Here is a 20,163-nt window from a genome sequence, read left to right on the forward strand (position 1 = left end):
TTCAACCAGGGACGAAATAAGGCCCCCACAAGGCAAGTGGTTGAGGACTCTCAAATCTCTTAGGTCACAGCTGGGTTTTCAATCTCGCTCTGTTGGTACTTCAAACTGCACAGTTCTTTGTGTGGAGCTGTCTGTGTCCTCGCAGCCTCTGCCTACTAGATGCTAGTGACATGCTCAAAGCCCTGCATGGTGGCAGGACTGGGCACAGACCATGTCTGGTTGAGAACCACTGGTTTTGGATAGCTTCTCTACCCGCCTGACCCCCCTTTGTTGAAGAAACGAGGACATCTGCCTATAGAATTTATTAAGTGTAATGCTTTAAAATTTTTTTCCTCTTTACTGACATGTAAGTGGAGCTTCAAGGAAAGGTGAAATTACGTTTGTGTCCATCTTCCATCCTTACCAGAAGTCAGCTCTGCATGGTACTGATTCTACTGCCTCCTCCTAAGACAGTGTCCAGTGACCAGCCTAATCCAAAACAGGTGCTTTCTGTTCCCCATCTCAGAACCAGTTTATTTACCTCACAGTACTCATCACATTCTGTCAGTATTTATCTCCTTTCTTACTATGTCTGTCTACCTGGCCGGAATGAAAAGTTCATGAGCTCAGGGATCTTGTTTCTTCTTATCTTCCCAGTACCTTGCACGAGAAGCACATAGTAGGAACTATAACAGGTATGTGTTAATTAAATAGAACCAAATCGTAACATAACTTTCAGGGCATCGTAATCTTTTTTGTCTTTATGGAAAATTCAATTACTTTATGATGTGAAAAAATTATTTTGTGTAGAAAAGAATGTTCTATTAGAAAGGATGTGGGAGAAAAAGGGACTTCTATGTACCTCTGATAGAAATGTAAATTGGCATAGTCATATCTGATACCAAATTAAAGAATTTATGAAAACTTAAAATGTATGTATCAGTGTTTCCAAACTTTAATATACATACTTTAATTGCTAAGGAACTTGTTAAAATGCAGATTCTGATTTACTAAGTCTGAGGCCTAAGATTTCGTACTTCTAAGAAGCTCCCAAGAGATGCTGATGCTATTAATCCCTAGACCACGTTGTAGGTATGAAGATGTACACACACTACCCCTCAACAGTTCCATTTCATGGTATTTATTTTAGTGAAAGATTTATTCACATGCAGAAGGATCTTCACTGAAACTTGTTTTTTCATTCTCTACAACGAGAAATGGCCTAAGTGCCTGCCCATCATTAAAAGCAGGTGCTAAATCAACTAAAGAACAGCCACAGTATGAACTACTAAAAGGGAGTTTTAAAAATGAGACAGATCTACATGAACACCGATGGGAAGACTTCTTAGACAACCTGCGAACTGACCCATGTTGGATTAACAACCAAATTGCATGTAAACCTGTATGTGAAACCCAACCAAACTGGTAACACTGGTATTTTCTAAGTTGGAACTTGAATTGAGTGTGAAGCTTAAGGGTTCATTAGTGCACTCTATAGTGCTTCAACACTTCATAGCGTACTACGGTAAGTGCTACCTATAAAACTAAAAGAGTAAATGTCATAAGAACGTTCTTACCTAGATGATTTTGTAGCTCCCGGGTCTGCCCATCTTCCGTTGGAGTAATGAGATCCCATATGAAGCCTTTAATCTTCTCATCTCCTCGGTAGTGAACAAGGCAATATGCTAAGAGGGCTCGGCAAATTATTTCTACATCGTGCTCATTCAGCTGCCTTTTAAAACGGCCATGGGACAGAATCTCTCTCCATCGGCCCCATCTAGTTAAAAAGGTAAACTTACATTAATACTGAGTCAAGTTCTAGAGAAAAACAGAACTTATGGATAAAAGGCCTGAAAACTACAAAAAAAACATTTGTCAAGAATAGGATTTACCTAATAAAGTTTATTCCCTGGGAGTAAAATGCCGACCATGGTATAGTGATTCAAGTGTATCTGATTCAATAATGGATAACAAGACTATCCATTTTTATATTACTAAATATGCAAATCTCAAAAAAACAAGGAATTTGACTTCAGTGATACATTTATAATTTAAAACTTAAGGATATTCTATTATTCTGCTACTAAATATATGTTAAACATATAAATAAAGGTATTTTAAATCTATTTAAATTTTTATTGATTCTAACAAGATGAAAAAATACACTAGAATACAGTGTACATTTTCTGTAACTTTATATAAACAGACTATTAACAAGAAACATTAAAAATAATATTTTACCCATAAACTAGAAGATTCTTCTCTACTCTAAAGCATTCAGTTCTCCCATAGCCATTGGAACGATCACAGGGTCTCCGGAGTTTGGGCTTTTCATCTCCTTCGCTTTCGGCTTCAGATAATTCAGCCAATTCATCTTTTGTGGCACTAAAGGGTCTTGTTTGCTTCCTAATTCTTGGAGTGTCAATTACCAAGCTGTTCTGTAAAATTGTTAACAGCTATTACTTGAAGGTCTTTTTATTAATTTGCTTACAACAGTGTTTTACATCTTCACCTTTCAAATTGTACAAACAATAAAATAACTGTCAGAAAAAGAAATTACTAACAATTTTACCCACCTACCAGATCAACTTAAAAATTTTTATATTCCTTTAAAATCCTTATTACCATACACATATAATACTGTGACATCACAGTCATAGGATGAAAAGATTTTGGTATTTGGCTTTATCATTAATATGAAAGTTACTGTGTTATGCTTCTATACTAACCATAATATAGTTTTAAACTATATTTATGCATCTTAGTTTTCTTTACCTAATTCATAGTTTAGATTGTTTATAATCTTTTTTTAAAAGTAGGCTTCACATGCAGCGTGGAGCCCAAAGAGGGGCTTGAACTCACAACCCTAAGATCAAGACCTGGGTTGAGATCAAGAGTTAGATGCTTAATAGGCTGAGCCACCCAGGCACCCTAGTTTTCAATTTTTAAAATATATAATGCTAAAGTAAGTCTTTGTAATCCAAGCTTATCCTAATGATAAATTCAAAAAAGGGAAATATCTAGAAATGCAAATACTGGTCAAGGATTTAAATATTTTATAGATCCAAAAACATGTTTTAGTCCTTTCCAAAAGAGTTATATTAATACACAAAAAGCAAAATAAATAAGTGTATAAACAACCTCACCATGTTCAATTCAGTGTAACTCATTCAAAACAACTTACTGACATGCTTTTTACCTTTAATGAAAAATTTCTAAGTTAGGAAGATATACCTGGAGAATATGTAAAAAGTCTTTTTCTCCTTCAATTTTACCCACCAATTTTAGAATTCATCAATGGGTCTCATCTGCTACAATTACTACTGTGGCAGATTTATGGTAGAACTCTTCTCTTCTTCCTTCTATATTTGTTAATTGGCCTTTTACAGTAAGAAAGAGTAGTCCTTTTGCCCCACCCCAGCTTCTTTAAAAACAAAACAAAAAAAACTCTATATTTTTTGAGCAAATTTTCAAGTCTTTTGCCCATAATCTTTTGAGTTTTTGATGTATTTTTGATCACCTTATATGAGCTTTCATATAACAACAGTTCTGACTTTCATATACACTTCTGCTACAAATAAGCCTCACCAGCCTGACTGCCCTTTTATTTTCCATTAAGTACTTTTTAGTCTTATGTATTTAAATATGCCAATCATTTCCTTTGTGATTTCTAATTTAGAATGTTTTCACACCAAATATTTGATAAAACAGAAAACTAGTTTTTCCATTTTCATGCTTTCATTCAAAGAATTAAAAACATTTTTATCACAAGCTGGAGTTGACTTGGTATACAGTATGTCATTATAATGTTCCTCCCAATGCCAACTCCATTTCCTAGTCATGATTATTATATAATGCCTTTTCCTCTAATATTCTTTCTTTCTTAAAAAAATTTTTTTAATGTTTATTTATTTTTAAGAGAGAGAGTATGAGCGGGGGAGGAGCAGAGAGAGAGTGGGAGACACAGAATCTGAAGCAGGCTCCAGGCTCCGAGGTGTCAGCACAGAGCCCAATGTGGGGCTTGAACTCACAATGGCAAGATCATGACATGAGCTAAAGTCAGCTGCTTAACCAACTGAGCCACTCAGGCACCCCTCTAATATTATTTCTTTATTAAAACTTCTAATTTGATTTTTTTCTGTTATTTTATTCTTGCTCTTTATATCTTTTTCTCAGTAAAATGCTGCTTTAATTATGGTTCCTTTATAATACATTATGTTTTAACAGATAGTAAATAATGCTAGTTTGCCTTCTTGTATTTCATTTTAGAAAAACCATTTTAAATGTCTTTTTCAAAGCACAGAAAAGAAAATGTAATCATATGAGTATTAAATGAGCACATGCTTATATAAGTTTATTCATAAAGTGCTTAACTCCTCCAGGTAATATACAAGGCCCTATAATGGGAGCCATATCTATGGTCTCTGACCTTGCCTATCACCTCCACACTGCCTGCATTCTGCCACATCATTTCTATTCTGGAATACACAGAGCTTATTTCCACCAATGGCTCACTGCCATTCCCTGTTCCTAGAAAGATTTTCCTCATGTCTTTACACTGTTGGCTCTTTCTGGTCATTCAATCTCAGCACAATTGAGAGTGACCTCCCTTGACTACTTTGCTTAACGCTGTCTCTACACCTCCCAGCATTCTCTGCCATCTTTTATTTTCTTCCCTCTCTGAAATCACCTTACGTATTTGTTTACTTTTGTCTCATCTACCCAAATTCATAAGTTCTGTAAAAGCATGTGCTCTGTCTTGGGCACACTGCCCCTACTGTGAGAATGGCACTTGACTCATAAGTGTGCTCCAGTAGGACCAAGCATAAATGCATGAGTGTCTGTGGATCCCCAATACAGACTTTTGAAAAATCACAAACAAGTATTACACTATAAGCACTGTTCTATATCTCCCTCTCTTTCAAAATTTAACTGTCTTGGAGCTCTTTCTATATCACTAGTACATAGGGATGATTATTTTTACTTATTGCATTAGACAGTAACATGCACTAATCCTCTATCATAAGAGGTTTAATTAGTTTAGAAGTTTTTTCTTAAACAAAAAGTGTGGCAGTGAGCATCACTGTACTATATTATCATTCATATGGTCATGAATCATATAATCATACCTGTATGATTATTGCTGTAAGACAGGTTCCTAAAAGTGCATTTAAAATAAATAAACATTTAATATTCTTGACAATTCGTTTTTCCAGGGGAACTTTAGATATTGTTTGGTTATATGAAAAAATTGTTAACATTTTGATTTGGGTTGCTTTTCTATGTTTATAAACTTTTTGTTTTTAATTTTTTAAGAATGTTTTTATTTATTTTTGAGAGACAGAGCACACATGGGGGAGGGGCTGAGAGAGAGAGGGAGACACAGAATCTGAAGCAGGCTCTAGGCTCGGAGCTGTCAGCAAAGAGCCTGATGCAGGGATCGAGCTCATGAACCGTGAGATCATGATCTGAGCCAAAATCAGAAACTCAACCAACTAAGCCACCCAGGTGCCCCTATGTTTATAAACTGTTAAAATGCTTAAAGTATATCGTTTTCTTGCCAACTGACAAATCTCTTAATTAAATTTGATAATTTACTGAAATCATACACATCTGTCAACAGGTATACTCCTAAGTAGTTTGTATCTTTTTTCCCTACTGTGAATATATATTTTCTTCTGTTATATTTTTCTACTTTTGTTAGTACCAATATTCAGGAAGGCTAAATGGTGTATTTATCTTCTATCCAGTTAATTCATTAAACTCATTTATTTTTTTTAATGTTTATTTTATTTATTTCAAGAGAGAGAGAGAGAGAGACCAAGTGAGCAGGGGAGGGGCAGAAAGAATCCCAAGCAGGCTCCATGTTATCAGCGCAGAGCCAGACATGAGGTTTGATCTCATGAACCATGAGATCATGACTTGGGCTGAAATCAAGAGTTGGAGGCTTAACTGACTAAGCCATCCAGTTGCCCCTAATTTTAATGATTAAAAGAATCCACTGCTTCAAGATTCCCACTGCCTTTTTATTTTTATTTATTTTTTAATGATTATTTATATTTGAGACAGCTCAAGTGGGAAACGGGCACAGAGGATTTGAAGTGGGCTCTGAGCTGACAGGCTGACAGCAGCAAGCCTGATGTAGCTCAAACTCAGGAACTGTGAGATCATGACCCAAGCCCAAGTGAGACGCTCAACCAACTGAGCCACCCAGGTACCTCTCCATTGCCTCTTTAGACATATAAACATGCCATATGTAAACAATGGCATGTTTATAAATATCATTTCAAATTTACTTGTTTGTTTCATATACAATTATATATATTTCTGAAATATGTGTGTATGGCTATGGTGTTATTTCTCATTGTAAAGTTTTACATTTTAAAAGACTATCTGGGGGCGCCTGGGTGGCTTAGTCGGTTAAGCGTCCGACTTTCGCTCAGGTCATGATCTCGCGGTTCGTGGGTTCGAGCCCCGCGTCGGGCTCTGTGCTGACTGCCAGCTTGGAGCCTGGAGCCTGTTTCAGTCTGTGACTCCCTCTCTCTCTGACCCTTCCCTGCTCATGCTGTCTCTCTCTCTCTCTCCTAGAAATAAATAAAAATATTTAAAAAAAAAAAAAGACTATCTGTTAAAATAGATCCCATGCATCAATGCTTAATACGTAATTCTTTTAATCATTTAGCAGTTATCTTCATAATAATGCTGAGAAACATTGATTCCTATACAATAATTAGACAGGTGTTTTATGAAGTAAACAGTTATGTTATTATCAGTTCTGCAAATTGTAGTTTAGCTTTTCGGCCCTTTCTTAGCTCTAAGGAAAGTTAAAAAAGAAACAGTTTTGCCACTTTCTTGACTGCTTTTGTTTTCTCCTTTTATGTCTGACTGGATCATCATTAATGGGAGTGGACTCCAAAGAAACAAGGTTAAAGAGCAAAATAAACATAACTGATGATTTGAAGACATTTTAAAAGTTAAAAAACACATTGAAATATTAAGAATATAAGTATCCAAACTTAATTTATCCTTGTATTACAACCAATCATGATAGATACCAGAGGTATTAAATTGAAGCAGTGTCTGACTCAATATATGATCATTCTAATACTTTACATCAATTTATTTATGAAGATAAATTTACTTCAGTAAGTACACAGTTGAATACCTTACAGTATTATAATAATAATAGCAAAGTATCCCAAGAAGTAATTTTTGAAAGGGAAAGAAATACTTACTCTGCCACTGATGGCATCTATATCTATTTCTGCCTTTTTAGCCCATTTTTGCCAGAAGTTAGGATCATCTAAGGAAATATCTGTCCGGTTTCCAGATGCCACAAAACTTGCCTGAAATACATAATGGCAGTTTTTCAAAATGTTTTGAAGTTTAGAGGAAAATCTATCAAAATATATTTGAAACAATATCTCCTCACATTTACTGGAGATAGAATTTGAATTCAGCATACACACATACATTCAAAAGATATTCCAAATGTGACGGTCTGCAACATAGCACAGCGTCTGCTCACATCAAAAGGCTGACTGCCAACATAGGCTGGGGTTTTTAGGAAAGGATTAAGTAAGTTATTACTGTTGTTTAACTCAAGCTTTTGGTAAGTAAGGATCAAATCTCTTTGGTCAAGAAACTACACAGGACAGACATATGCTTTCTAGAAATACTACGTGAATATTAAGAAACTAGGTTAGAACAAGAATTTCTAACCTGCTTGCCCTATACAGCTAATTTTCTGGTATACTCCTACTTTATTCCTATCATATTTTTAAAGAGACAGGTCTCCTAAAGAAAATGCGATACAGGACATGAGAAATTAAAAAAAAATCAGTCTGTCTTTACATTAAAAACATTTTTCCTTACCACAACAATACTGCATAGTCATTGTAAAAATTTAAAAGATTACAGAAGAACAAAAGAAAATATAGATGATTTACTCTCTTAAATATTGTATAAATCAAGTTTAGTTGGAACAAACTTTAGATATTGCAGCTCAGCACTGTCACTTACAAACTAATAACCATTATTTGAAACTTAAGTTCCTGAAAATAGACATGCCACTTCAAAGAAAGCCAGGAAAGTGCTTTATAAAATGAAATAAGCAGTAAAGATACATGATGCTTTAAAAAAGAAAAGAGCCTAAAAGGCATGAGAACACTTAAAACAGTTAAAGGGAAGAATATAGTCACACTTTTTTCAAAAGAATATGATTGGTAAATGGCTTAAAGTAATGCCTAATTATCTGGGATATAATCAAATGATAAAAATCTTCATTAAAAAATCCATCGTGATGGCATTTTAAAAGGCAGAAAATTGCACATTAAAGAGATAATAAACCAGCTATAAGCAAACAAACCATTTATGACACTGAAGGTTAAGTTTGGAAGTCTGAAAGTTTGATGAGTGGAAAACTGATAATATGAAGGAATCACTGTAAATTTGATTTTTGAATGTAATGATAAGTATTGTGGCTATGTTAAAGAAATCATTATATACAGGGGCGGCTAGGTGGCTCAGTCGGTTAAGCATCCAACTTCAGCTCAGGTCGTGATCTCATGATTTGTGAGTTCAAGCCCTGCATTGGGCTCTATGCTGACAGCTCAGAGCCTGGAGCCTGCTTCAGATTCTGTATCTCCCTCCCCCTCTGTCCTTCACCTCCTCATGCTGTGTCTCTGTCTCTCTCTCAAAAATAAACACTAAAAAATTTAATAATAAAAAAGAAATCTTCATATATATTATACATATGCCTGCACATATGCTATCTGGGATTTCCTTTAAAATAATATGAAGGAGGGGCGCCTGGGTGGCTTAGTCGGTTGAGCGTCCGACTTTCGCTTAGGTCATGATCTCGCGGTTCGTGGGTTCGAGCCCCGCATCGGGCTCTGTGCTGACTGCCAGCTCAGAGCCTGGAGCCTGTTTCAGTCTGTGACTCCCTCTCTCTCTGACCTTCCCCTGCTCACGCTCTCTCTCTCTCCTAGAAATAAAATAAAACATTAAAAAAAAAATAAAAATAAAAAAAATAAATAAAATAATATGAAGGATGGATAAGGTAATGATGAAGCAAATTTGGCATGAGTTGATAATTCTTAAGGCTGAGGGATAAATCTACAGGTTTTATTATACTACTAGTAGTCTATATTTGTAGTTTGAATCTTTAGACTGTGTCTAACAAATGAATTAGAAACAAAATTAAAATCCTAAATGCCTCTTGTGAACTTAAAAGATTCTGTTCATGACAATGCTTACCAAATATTAAGCACATTCATTCCATCAAACATTCTTTTGAGGCTGGGTTATTAAAATGCTTGTATATAATAAGTGTTGAAATATTATAAATGTTTAAAACGTACATTCTGCTGGCATATTTATGAAATGGAAGTGATGGAAATAAAGGTTTTAATGAAATGAATTTAAATTTCATTTTTTTTTGCTTGCTCTAAAACTATAGCTTTGTAGGCCCTAAATGTAATTACGACGGTCCTTATAAGAGAAAGAAGAGGAAAAGGCTATGTGGCAACAGAAGCAGAGATGGAGTAACATGGTCACAAGCAGGGAATGCAGGCACTCAAAAAAGCTGGAAGAGAAAACAGACTCTCCTCTGGAGCTTCCAGGGGAGACCAGCCTTACTGATACCTGGAGCTGTAGCAGCTAAGACTCATTTTGGACATCTGACATCCAGAACTATAAGAGAATAAATGTGTGTTGTGATTTGTCACAGCGGCAACAGGAAATAATACAGTGAGATGCCTCTTCTTGATAAACCACATATTATAAAAATTCATATCCAACCTAAAACAGCAAACACTAACTAACCTGATAAAATGAAAAGGAGTAGCCATCATCATCTGCATAAGAAGTGTTTGATGAGAAGCAAAGTAGTATGATTGAGTAGAAGGAAGAGATATCTAAGTCTGCTCAAGTAATTCTTAAACTTCTACTTGTTAATTAATTCAGAAATGAATTTCTCATAACTGAGCGCATAGGCTATCTATACTTTCAAATCTTCATTAATCTAGATTCATCTACTTCCAGGAACACTGAAAGGTTCACTGAAGTTCTTAGGGTTTTATTTTGTGCTATACAGTTCCACTGAAAACATGCTTCTTGAGATTTAACAAGGCTAGCAAACGATCATCTGCTTTACATGGACATTTGACATGAAAAGCCATTAAGTATGAAAAGCCATTAAAGGTTAACAGCTAGATTTTTGAAACATATAAGATTATGGTTGCTAATCTTATAAAAGTTCTGTGTTACTGTGGATAATCACTTTTATTCTGCTACCAGATCACTGTTGATAATTAAAATAATTTACCTGGAAGAAACTATACTTCGCAACTAAGCAGCTTTTGTTATATTTGTTATAAGAAAAATGATAAATGTATTTTTCAAATAAAATTTAAAAATATTTCTAAATAACTTTAGATGCTATTGTTGAATGACACAGAGCCTATTTTCAAGATGACTTCCAAAATTCTGAAGGATTTTAACAAATTAATGCCTACAGAAATAAAATGCCTGTTGCAGAAGATGTTCAAGTAAAGGCTTACGTATTAATTCCAAATGTTAAATCTTAACATTCTTATTCCTCCAAAAATATTTTTCCTACAATGACCTCCTCTAGTCACTAAACCCATTTATTATTTACAAGAGCAGACATTTCAAATGCTGAAATGGCCATCTTCCTACATCAGAAAGTAGCAGAAAAGATAGTGGGTGCCCAGAAGGGCCCTTACAAACAAGCAATCCACTGAAGCTTGATACAGACTGTTTTTGTAAGTTAAGCAATTCAAAGTCTTGTTCTATACCAGAAAATTAAAAAATCCGACTAGAATATTTTCTATTTCTAGGATCTATCTGATTGCCCTTATGAAAATTATCTCAAAATTAAGTTCAGGTGATATAAACACTTATATTTTAGTTACCAATAATGAGTTACCAATAATGAGTTTTATTGGATGGATACGTAGGAAGTCTAAATATACAGTCTCATTATACACTCTGCTCTCTCTCTCTATATATATATATATCTTTTTTAAAAAAAAATTCTTTGATAATGCAAAGAAATGGATTGGAATTACTCCATTTATCCAAACCACTAAGAATAACTGAGCACAGAGGAAGTCTTTGGAAATTCCAGGAAAAAGTATAAAATACTATTAACTTTGCACCTCTGGTGCCTCTACATACTGGTGCCATATTCTAATATGCCAACTGTCCACTACACAGTGGCATTCCCACACAACTGTGGAAACAAACGAATTCTAGGACAACTACAGGCAAATTCTCTGGACTCACTCAGCTACTGAAGTACCTTTTCAGGTGGCTCTCTTTTTCAAATACAAGTTACTACAGGTCTGAGAATTTCAAATAAAAATTTAAAGGCTTAAGTATTTCACATTCTTAGAGCACAAGTGGTTATGACTAGAGTATACCTGAGTAAAATAATTCTTATCTGGCACTTTATTGTAAAGTAGAAGAGTAGAAAAGGTCAAGATTATTATGCTCTTGCTTTTTTTAAAAAAAATATTTGTTTTCACACACACACACACACACACAGAATCTGAAGCAGGCTCCAGGCTCTAAGCTTTCAGCACAGAGCCCGATGCAGGGCTTGAACTCACAGACCACAAGATCATGATCTGAGCCAAAGTCGGAAGCTTAACCAACTGAGCCACCCAAATGATCCTATGCTCTTGTCTTTAAAGAGGACTTCCTCGGGGCGCCTGGGTGGCTTAGTCGGTTAAACGTCAGACTTTCACTTAGGTCATGACCTCGCGGTTTGTGGCTTCGAGCCCCGCGTCGGGCTCTGTGCTAACTGCCAGCTCGGAGCCTGGAGCCTGTTTCAGAGTCTGTGACTCCCCCTCTCTCTGACCCTCCCCTGCTCACGCTGTCTCTCTCTCTCTCTCTCTCCTAGAAATAAATAAAGCATTAAAAAAAAAAATTTAAAGAGGACTTCCTCTTGGGAGTCTAGAAAGACTCCCAAAGGTCAACTGTCCAAGGTCACTCAGCTTATGAGTCAGAATTCAAACTCTGGCATTCTGGCTTTCCATGATGACTCTCATTAGCATGGTAAACGAGGAAGTCTGGGAATCACCTATGGTCGTTAAATGCTTTACATATGCCTACATTAACTAAAAACCAAAACAACTTTAAGAAGAATATCCCTAGGCATAGAATAACCAACAATGGTGATTTCTGTAGTAGCTGTACGCAGTGCATTGACAACTTAGTAGCGCCAAGGAACCCTGAGTAAATAAGATTTCTCAGGAAAGAAGCCAAAACCATGGTACATCTACCCAATCATGAGCAGTTGTAGTTCTCAGCCTTATACTTCTGCACTGTTCCTTTTGTTTCCACAGTACTACTTTGGATTTATTCTTTGTCAACTCTCAAATCTCTACCTGTATCCTAAGCAACTCTCCTGGACACCTCCTCTTGGATCCCCTGTAAAGGCCACAAATACAACAGCCCCAGTATTTTGTTTTCTCCACATAAACTTCTCTTTCATTCTCTATCTTACTTAATGATAACCATGACCTTTCTAGTTACTTGAGCCAGAGATCAAGTCCTTTTTGATTCCCTCTTCCATACTTTTCCAACTGGTCATCAACTCCTGTTGATTCAAGTGGCACTCCACTACCCTAGTTCACCCATCATTGTATCCTATATAATCCTCTTATCTGGTATCCCTGCCTTTAGTTTTTCTCCTTTCAAACTCAATCTCTACACTGCTGCTCACGTTAAATTTCTAAACTGCATTCATTTTGTCCATTTTCTGCTTGAAGGGATTAAAAAGCTTTTTAACTGCCTTAGGATCAAGTTCAAATTCCTCAAAATGGAACTTTTTCAGTCCTTCATAATTTGGGTCTAACCTCCCTAATCCCTTCATTTTCATCTCCATTTAATTTATCCCGTGCATCTATACATGCCTATGCATAGTCCCTGAAATCTTCCTTGCAGTTTAGCAACACAGGATCCATTTCTTGTGAGGCTCTCTGTAACATGATGAAATCCACACTTCCTTCAATACCCAGGTGTTATTTTCTCTGCAAAGGCTTTCCTGATTCTCTGGCTCTTCCATTTTATGCAATATTAATCATTTTCTTCTTTACTTTTTCAGCAACTAGAACCCTTTCATTTTAGTATTCCCAGCATTTAGCAAAGTATCTGACACAGGATTTCATTAATTTGCTGAAGGAATCAAGAGAAAAATTTTCATTTGAAGACTGATATTACTTTGGAAATAGTCTCTATACTACCTGCTGTAACACAGAGCTCTCCATAAAGATAAAGAAAGACTTCTGGGTTGAAAGTGGAGACGGGGGTACAGAAAGGGAGTACAGGAGAAAGGGGAAAGCCTGTATGAATCAGTGCAGGTGACACAGAATATTGCAATAATAAACTTTCAGATGAATACAAGATATAGATATACCATGTCTCTTTCTTAAAAAAAAGGGGGGGAGGTAAGTCTAGGAATTTAGTAAACTTATGAAATATTTTCCCCAAATAAGGTGGTTATTAACACTTCCTTTCCAGACACAAATTTCATTTTCCCCTCCCCAAATTAGATTTAAGTATTTAAGATGAAATTTGAAATCCTTTCTCTTCTTTAAGTACTTTAAATTACTGTCAGTTAATATAAGATGATTTAACCTCCTAGACTATTAACTATTACATCTTGCTCTGACTTTGACATAGATGTTCTTTAATTTCTAAATCTGATTTTAAGTGTTCTTTTTTTTTTAAATATTTTTATTTATTTCTAGGAGAGGGAGAGAGAGACAGCGTGAGCAGGGGAGGGTCAGAGACAGAGGGAGATAAAGACTCTGAAACAGGCTCCAGGCTCTGAGCTGGCAGTCAGCACAGAGCCCGATGCGGGGCTCGAACCCACAAACCGCAAGATCATGACCTAAGGGAAAGTTGGACGCTTAACCGACTAAGCCAACCAGGCGCCCCTGATTTTAAGTGTTCTACTCTGATTAATACATAGAACTATTCCTGGTTATTACACTTACTCCAGTATATGTGAAATTTGATATGAGAGATCAGAAAAAAAAAGAAGGAAAAGAATATTTTACCTACTTCTTAAACATTAAGTAGGTACTCTGCAAATGATTAGCAGAGAAGAGTGGAAGTTTTCTTAGTAGTAAACATAACTGGTCTTGTTACAAACTATCACTCACTGTTACCTTGGCAAATGTTGACCCACGTCCTTCAGACTCAATTGTAATAGTTTTTGTACGACGTAGTAAAATCTGATCGATATCCTCCTCACAGAATTTAGAGCCTTCATCTTCCTCCTCCATAATAGCACCATAAGCACCTCTTCGAAGCAGGTCTTCTATTTCCTTTTTGGAAAGCTGCTGAATCTAAAGTGAAAATAATTTTGGTAACAGTATTATTTTGAAATTCATAAAATGAGAAAGCATCCCTAAAAAACTTCAAAGTACAAAGAGTCATGTTTAAATTGTATTTGGGTTTACAGTATACAAAAGAGAGAATTCTCGGAAAGAATACATTGAAATTGTTGACTTTTGCTTATTATCTTTAAAGTAAGATTTGCCATGTGCCTATAATAACTTCAGTTACATCAAAGCATATGGGGCAGGTAACATCTCTAGGTTATTTTTAGTAGTAGGATTCTACAATTGTCACAAGCATAAGATATGAGACAATAATCTTGAGGTGAAAAAAGAAATGCCAAAAACATCACTTATAACAAAACAAAGCTAATGCAGTAGTCTGATACTGAAAAAAAATGTGAAAAACTACTTATAGAAATGATGCAGAAATATTCACAAAATCTGTATTTCTATGCCAATATTCTGTGTCACCTGCACTGATTCATACAGGCTTTCTTGTTTCCCCTTTACTTCCTTCCTACCTTTGCAAAGACTTTCTACCTTGCAAACATATTCTCAGAGTTCACAAGCCCTGCAGCAATATAGACAGAAAAGGATTCACAAGCATTAACTAAATATGAGTCTATCCTGAAATGCCCCCTTACATAAAGGCATCTATTCAGTGTTCAGGATGGATCAGAATAAAATGATACACGACCTAAATTTCAAATTAAAAGCAAATAGGAACATAAAAACTCCAAGTAAAAAGAACATATACATACACCACCAACATTACTTTCTCTTCCGCTCATGCTCTGTAACACAGCCTTATCTAGACCCAGTTTCAGACTGGCTCGGTCAAACATCTCTCTCTCGTATGAGTTACGAGTTACTAGTCGGTAGACTTTAACTGCTTTATTCTGACCGATTCTGTGGCAACGAGCTTGGGCCTATTAAAAAAAAAAGGAAGAAAAGTTATAGATTCAATTTATCTTACAAAATAGCACAAAAGGCATTACACAAAAGGCACTGAACAAGAGAGTATCTCGATGGAATACAAAAGTATGGAAGAATTTTCAGAAACTCTTGTTATTGCATTAGTTATATCCTTTTTCTAGAAATAAAGGTAGTGCTTGCTAAAATGAGAAAGGATTCCACAGTCAGCAGTAAGTTAAAGCTTAAGCTTATATTTCAGAGCATATAAATCCATGAAGAATTATTGTTTTTTATTTTTCCAAATGTTTATTTTGAGGGGTGGGCAAAGAGGGCAAGAGAATCCCAAGTAGGCTCCGTGCTGAAAGCCCAATATGGGGCTTGATTTTACAAACCATGAGATCATGACCTGAGCCAGAATCAAGAGTCAGGTGCTTAAATGACTGAGCCACCCAGGCACCCCAAGAATTCTTGCTTTTTAAGCAGGGTATCATCAATATAATTGTAGACAGTAACATAAGCTCTATGAACAGATTATTTTTACTTGCTAGCAACTGAAGGTTTAAATTTAAAATCTAACCCTAAATTTCTCAATTTTTTCCCTACTACCTTATTAACAAACTTTTCAATACACTTTAGTTAAGCTGGGTACTTTGGAAGGGGATAAAAACTTAAGGTGAATACCTCTGGAGATGTAAGTTTTACTTAAACAAAGAAAGAATTACTAAAAAAATTTTTTTTATGTTTATTTTATTTTTGAGAGACAGAGAGAAACAGGGCACAAATGGGGGAGGGGGAGAGAAAGAATGAGACACAGAATCTGAAGCAGGCTCCAGGCTCTGAGCTGTCAGTATAGAGCCCGAAGCGGGGCTCAAACCCACAAACTGCGATATCATTCCTGAGCCGAAGTCAGATGCTCAACTGACTGAGCCACCCAGGCACCCCAAAAAGAATTATTTAATATATGGACATGTTGAAAGTAGAGACATTAGAGATTACATAAGAGCTTCATATTTTTTTTAATGTTTTATTCATTTCTGAGAGAAAGAGAGAGTGTGAGCAGGGGAGGGTCAGAGAGAGAGGGAGATACAGAACCTGAAACAGGCTCCAGGCTCTGAGCTGGCTGTCAGCATAGGGCCCAACGTGGGGCTTGAACCCACAAACTGTGAAATCATGACATAAGCCGAAGTAGGATGGCCAACCAACTGAGCCACCCAGGCGCCCCAAGAGCTTTATCTTTTATCTTCAAGTCCTATTAAACTTAAAATTTTATTTTGAGAGGCAGAGAGTATGCACATTACCAGGGGACAGGCAGAGAGAGAGAATCTTAAGCAGGCTCCACGATATCAGCAGACAGCCTGATGCAGGGCTCGATCTTATGAACTGTGAGACTATGACCTGAGCCTCAATCAAGAGTCAGACACTTCACCGACTGAGTCCACCCAGATGCCCCTAAACTTAAAATCTATGTAATAAATTTAGACTCTAAAGTTTCCACAGAATAAATGGTTTTTCTCCCAAATTATTAATCACCTTTCCATTACCTTCAGAAGACTAAATCATAAATTGCAGCTTTACAATTTATAGGTGGGACTGATGTTATACTCTTTGTTGACATCTTTATTCTCTCATGCTCTTTAGAACTCAGAATTCTGAGTCAAAAACCTTGGTCCAGATCTAGTGAAAGTATAAGAGGCCAAATTTTTCATTAGCCTATAAAGATTAGATCTACGTAAGTAGGAAAAACCAAGTTAGAGGGAGAAGTTAGGGAATCTGATGTAGTTTTTCCAGTTCTTCCTCAGGTTCTGTAATGTGATTTCATGATTTGATGTTAGATTAACTTTTAGAACATCACATGCACTGTAGATAATTTTAGGTATAAATATGTATCTGCAAGGCAAATAATTATGGTTTGGGTTTATCCTACAGATTGTTAAACTACATCTTATGGACCAAATCTGGCCTGCCAACTAAGAATGGCTTTTACACTTAAAAAAATTTTTTTTAATGTTTGTTTATTTTTGAAAGAAAGAGAGAGTACAAGTGGGAGAGGGGCAGAGAGAGAGGGAGACAGGATCTGAAGCAGGCTTCAGGCTTGGAGCTGTCGGCACAGAGCCTGACATGGGGCTCAAACTCCCAAACCATGAGATAATGACCTGAGCCAAAGTCGGACACTCAATCGACTAAACCACCCAGGTGCCCTGGCTTTTACACTTTTAAACAACTATAAAAACAAACAACAAAGAATGGGTGGCAGAGACCTTATTTGGCGCACAAAAAGCCCAAAATATTTTCGAAATGGCCTTCTACAGAAAGAGTTAGTCCCATCTATTAATTCTGGATCTTTGATATTTTGAACTAGATTACATATAGTTACACAAATGGAGCTGTTAAAATCTTATTTTTTAGTAGGCCAGGTTTATTCTCAGTAACAATTTATTGTATTTAGAATTATAATTACCTAAAGCAATAGTATTAATTGCAATACAATAAAGACTACCAAGAAGAGAAAAATATCTCTTATGTTCTCATATCTTTCCTAGATGCTTATCTTCTGCATACTCTGATGCTATTTGATCACTCTATTAATATTCCTGTTTCTTTGAGATTCAAGTATTGTCTTAACTTACACGTACACCTTAATTCTGTATAGAATTTCCTAAAAAGGCATCGCCTATTAGATCTTAATTCTATGCATACTACATTATATGAAGATTGAGAAGGTGAAATTAGGATAAGTGCTTACTTTTCAGAAACTAAGATTCTGAGATTTTTATTTATTGCAAAGAAGTTATTGTTAAAGCTCTCTCAAATTTACATAATAGGCTCAAACAAATACTGTACTCAAGCAGGTAAACCTAATTAGAAGATACATAATCTAAATAAATGTATTTAATCATTAAATTCAAATTAAGATCATTTAACTTATTTTCTTAGGGAAACCTACATAATAGTTTATCCAGATAAAAACACAAGAGGTGGGGGGCACCTGGGTGGCTCAGTCGGTTAAGCATCCGACTTCAGCTCAGGTCATGATCTCACGGTTCATGCGTTCGGGCCCCGCATGGGCCTCTGTGCTGAGGAATAGCTCAGAGCCCGGAGCCTGTTTCAGATTCTGTGCCTCCCTCTCTCTCTGACCCTCCCCTGCTCACGCTGTCTCTATCTCAAAAATAAATAAAACATTAAAAAAAAACACACACAAGAGGTGGAATATTAAGAATAGTTATAGGAATCAAAAAAGAAATTTATTTATTTAATCTATTTTATTTTTGAAAGAGAGAGAGAAAGAGAGTATGGAGGGGCAAAGGGGGAGGGAGAGAGAGAATGCTAAGCAGGCTCTGCACTGTCAGCACAGAGTGCGATGCACCTCTGAAATTCACAAACCGTAAGATCATTACCGAACTGAAACCAAGAGTTGGATGCTTAACCGACTGAGTCAGCCAGGTGCCCCTCTAAAAAGAAATTTAATTCTCTGAGCCAAGAAATGTATTTTACCTGTAGGTCATTCTGGGGGTTCCAATCAGAATCAAAAATTATACACGTGTCAGCAGCAGTTAAGTTGATGCCCAACCCACCAGCTCGGGTGCACAGAAGGAAAACAAATCGATCTGAGTCAGGTTTACTAAATCGATCTATAGCAGCTTGTCGCAGATTCCCTCTGACTCTTCCATCAATTCGCTCATATAAATATCTATCAAATGAAATGGCATAAATTTAATTAGATGAATATAATGAAAATAAAGATACATTCTATCAAATGTAAAGTCAGTTTTCCTGTGACATTAATTTACCATAAAATCAATAAGCAATATCACCCCAACCAGTTTCTATGGTTTTTTAACTCTTGGTGTTGGTGGTAGGGAGAAAATATAAAGCATTCTAAAGATAAAAAATCTTTGCATTCTTGATGTATAGGTAAAATACCATCATATCATTTTCAGTAGCTGGAATTTAAAAAAACATGAAAAACTACTTTGCTGATCTCATTATAATAAATGATTTTTTTACAAGAATCAAAGACTTTCATAGAACCTCAAGAAATCTACCGATGTTTCTCTGTCTCAATCATGTTATTCTCTCGAGATATACTTGACCACAGCTACATATCTATCAAGGGCAAACTATAATGCTAATTCTTTTTCTTCCCCAACTTTTTAAACAAGTCTGCTTATTAAAAGGATCTGAAAATAGTAATACAACTTTCAACGACATTTAACAAATTTCCAAGATATTAACAATATGAAACATTAAGACTTTGCTTCAAAAAATTCAAAGTTTTCTGGGTCATTCCAAATCATGCTGTAGAATGCTAATTCTTTAGAGTCATTACTATTACTGTTAAGGAACTAACTTTTAACTTTTTATCTTTCCTCATTTACATAAAATTCAGAAACTCATAGACACCATTAAAATTAGAATACACTAAATTTTAGGAACTAGGAGAGGAATACACACATTTGCCACACCTGTTCTGGTTCAACGCACCTCTTTACACAAATAATTTACTAGAGTCTCGGAGCTCACTTTTGTCTCTGAACATGGGGCCTATGAAATGGGGGTGTGGCTTCTGGGAACAAGACTTGTGACATTAAAGAAATTTGGGGTTTTCCATGAGATTCATCTTTATCTTATATAGTTCTTTGTGTAAGAAGATAAAGAAAATGTAAGAAGAGCTATTCTTAGGAATACTGCACCTTTATCTTCTATAAAGTTGAGAATAATACACATTTTGGAAGCAGACTAAAGGAGTGGAACCCTGAAACTTAAAATAGAACTAGAAATAATATAAGAAATAAAAATGAACTACAGAATTTCTGATAATCTAAACTAGTATAGGCCTTTACTTATCTATAAGGGTCAAAATTCGCTGAACTAAAATCTACAGCTGCATCTG

At 35.8% G+C, this 20,163-nt stretch overlaps 1 protein-coding gene across 8 annotated transcripts in view; it reads right to left on the minus strand.

Moving 5' to 3' along the window:
• The window catches only part of CHD9 (chromodomain helicase DNA binding protein 9), a 155,792-nt gene that overhangs the window by 47,354 nt on the left and 88,275 nt on the right, over positions 1–20,163 (minus strand). For all 8 annotated transcript variants that reach the window (XM_039241375.1, XM_039241365.1, XM_039241356.1 and 5 more), the window contains exons 16-21: positions 18,765–18,960; positions 15,119–15,286; positions 14,184–14,363; positions 7,215–7,325; positions 2,221–2,417; positions 1,557–1,756 (exon numbers count right to left, since the gene is read on the minus strand). In XM_039241375.1, coding sequence (XP_039097306.1) covers positions 1,557–1,756; positions 2,221–2,417; positions 7,215–7,325; positions 14,184–14,363; positions 15,119–15,286; positions 18,765–18,960 — 1,052 coding nt within the window. The remainder of the gene's footprint in view (positions 1–1,556; positions 1,757–2,220; positions 2,418–7,214; positions 7,326–14,183; positions 14,364–15,118; positions 15,287–18,764; positions 18,961–20,163) is intronic.

Source organism: Hyaena hyaena, unplaced genomic scaffold, assembly GCF_003009895.1.
Source record: "Hyaena hyaena isolate Hyena2069 unplaced genomic scaffold, ASM300989v1 scaffold_7, whole genome shotgun sequence".
Classification (NCBI taxonomy): domain Eukaryota; kingdom Metazoa; phylum Chordata; class Mammalia; order Carnivora; family Hyaenidae; genus Hyaena; species Hyaena hyaena.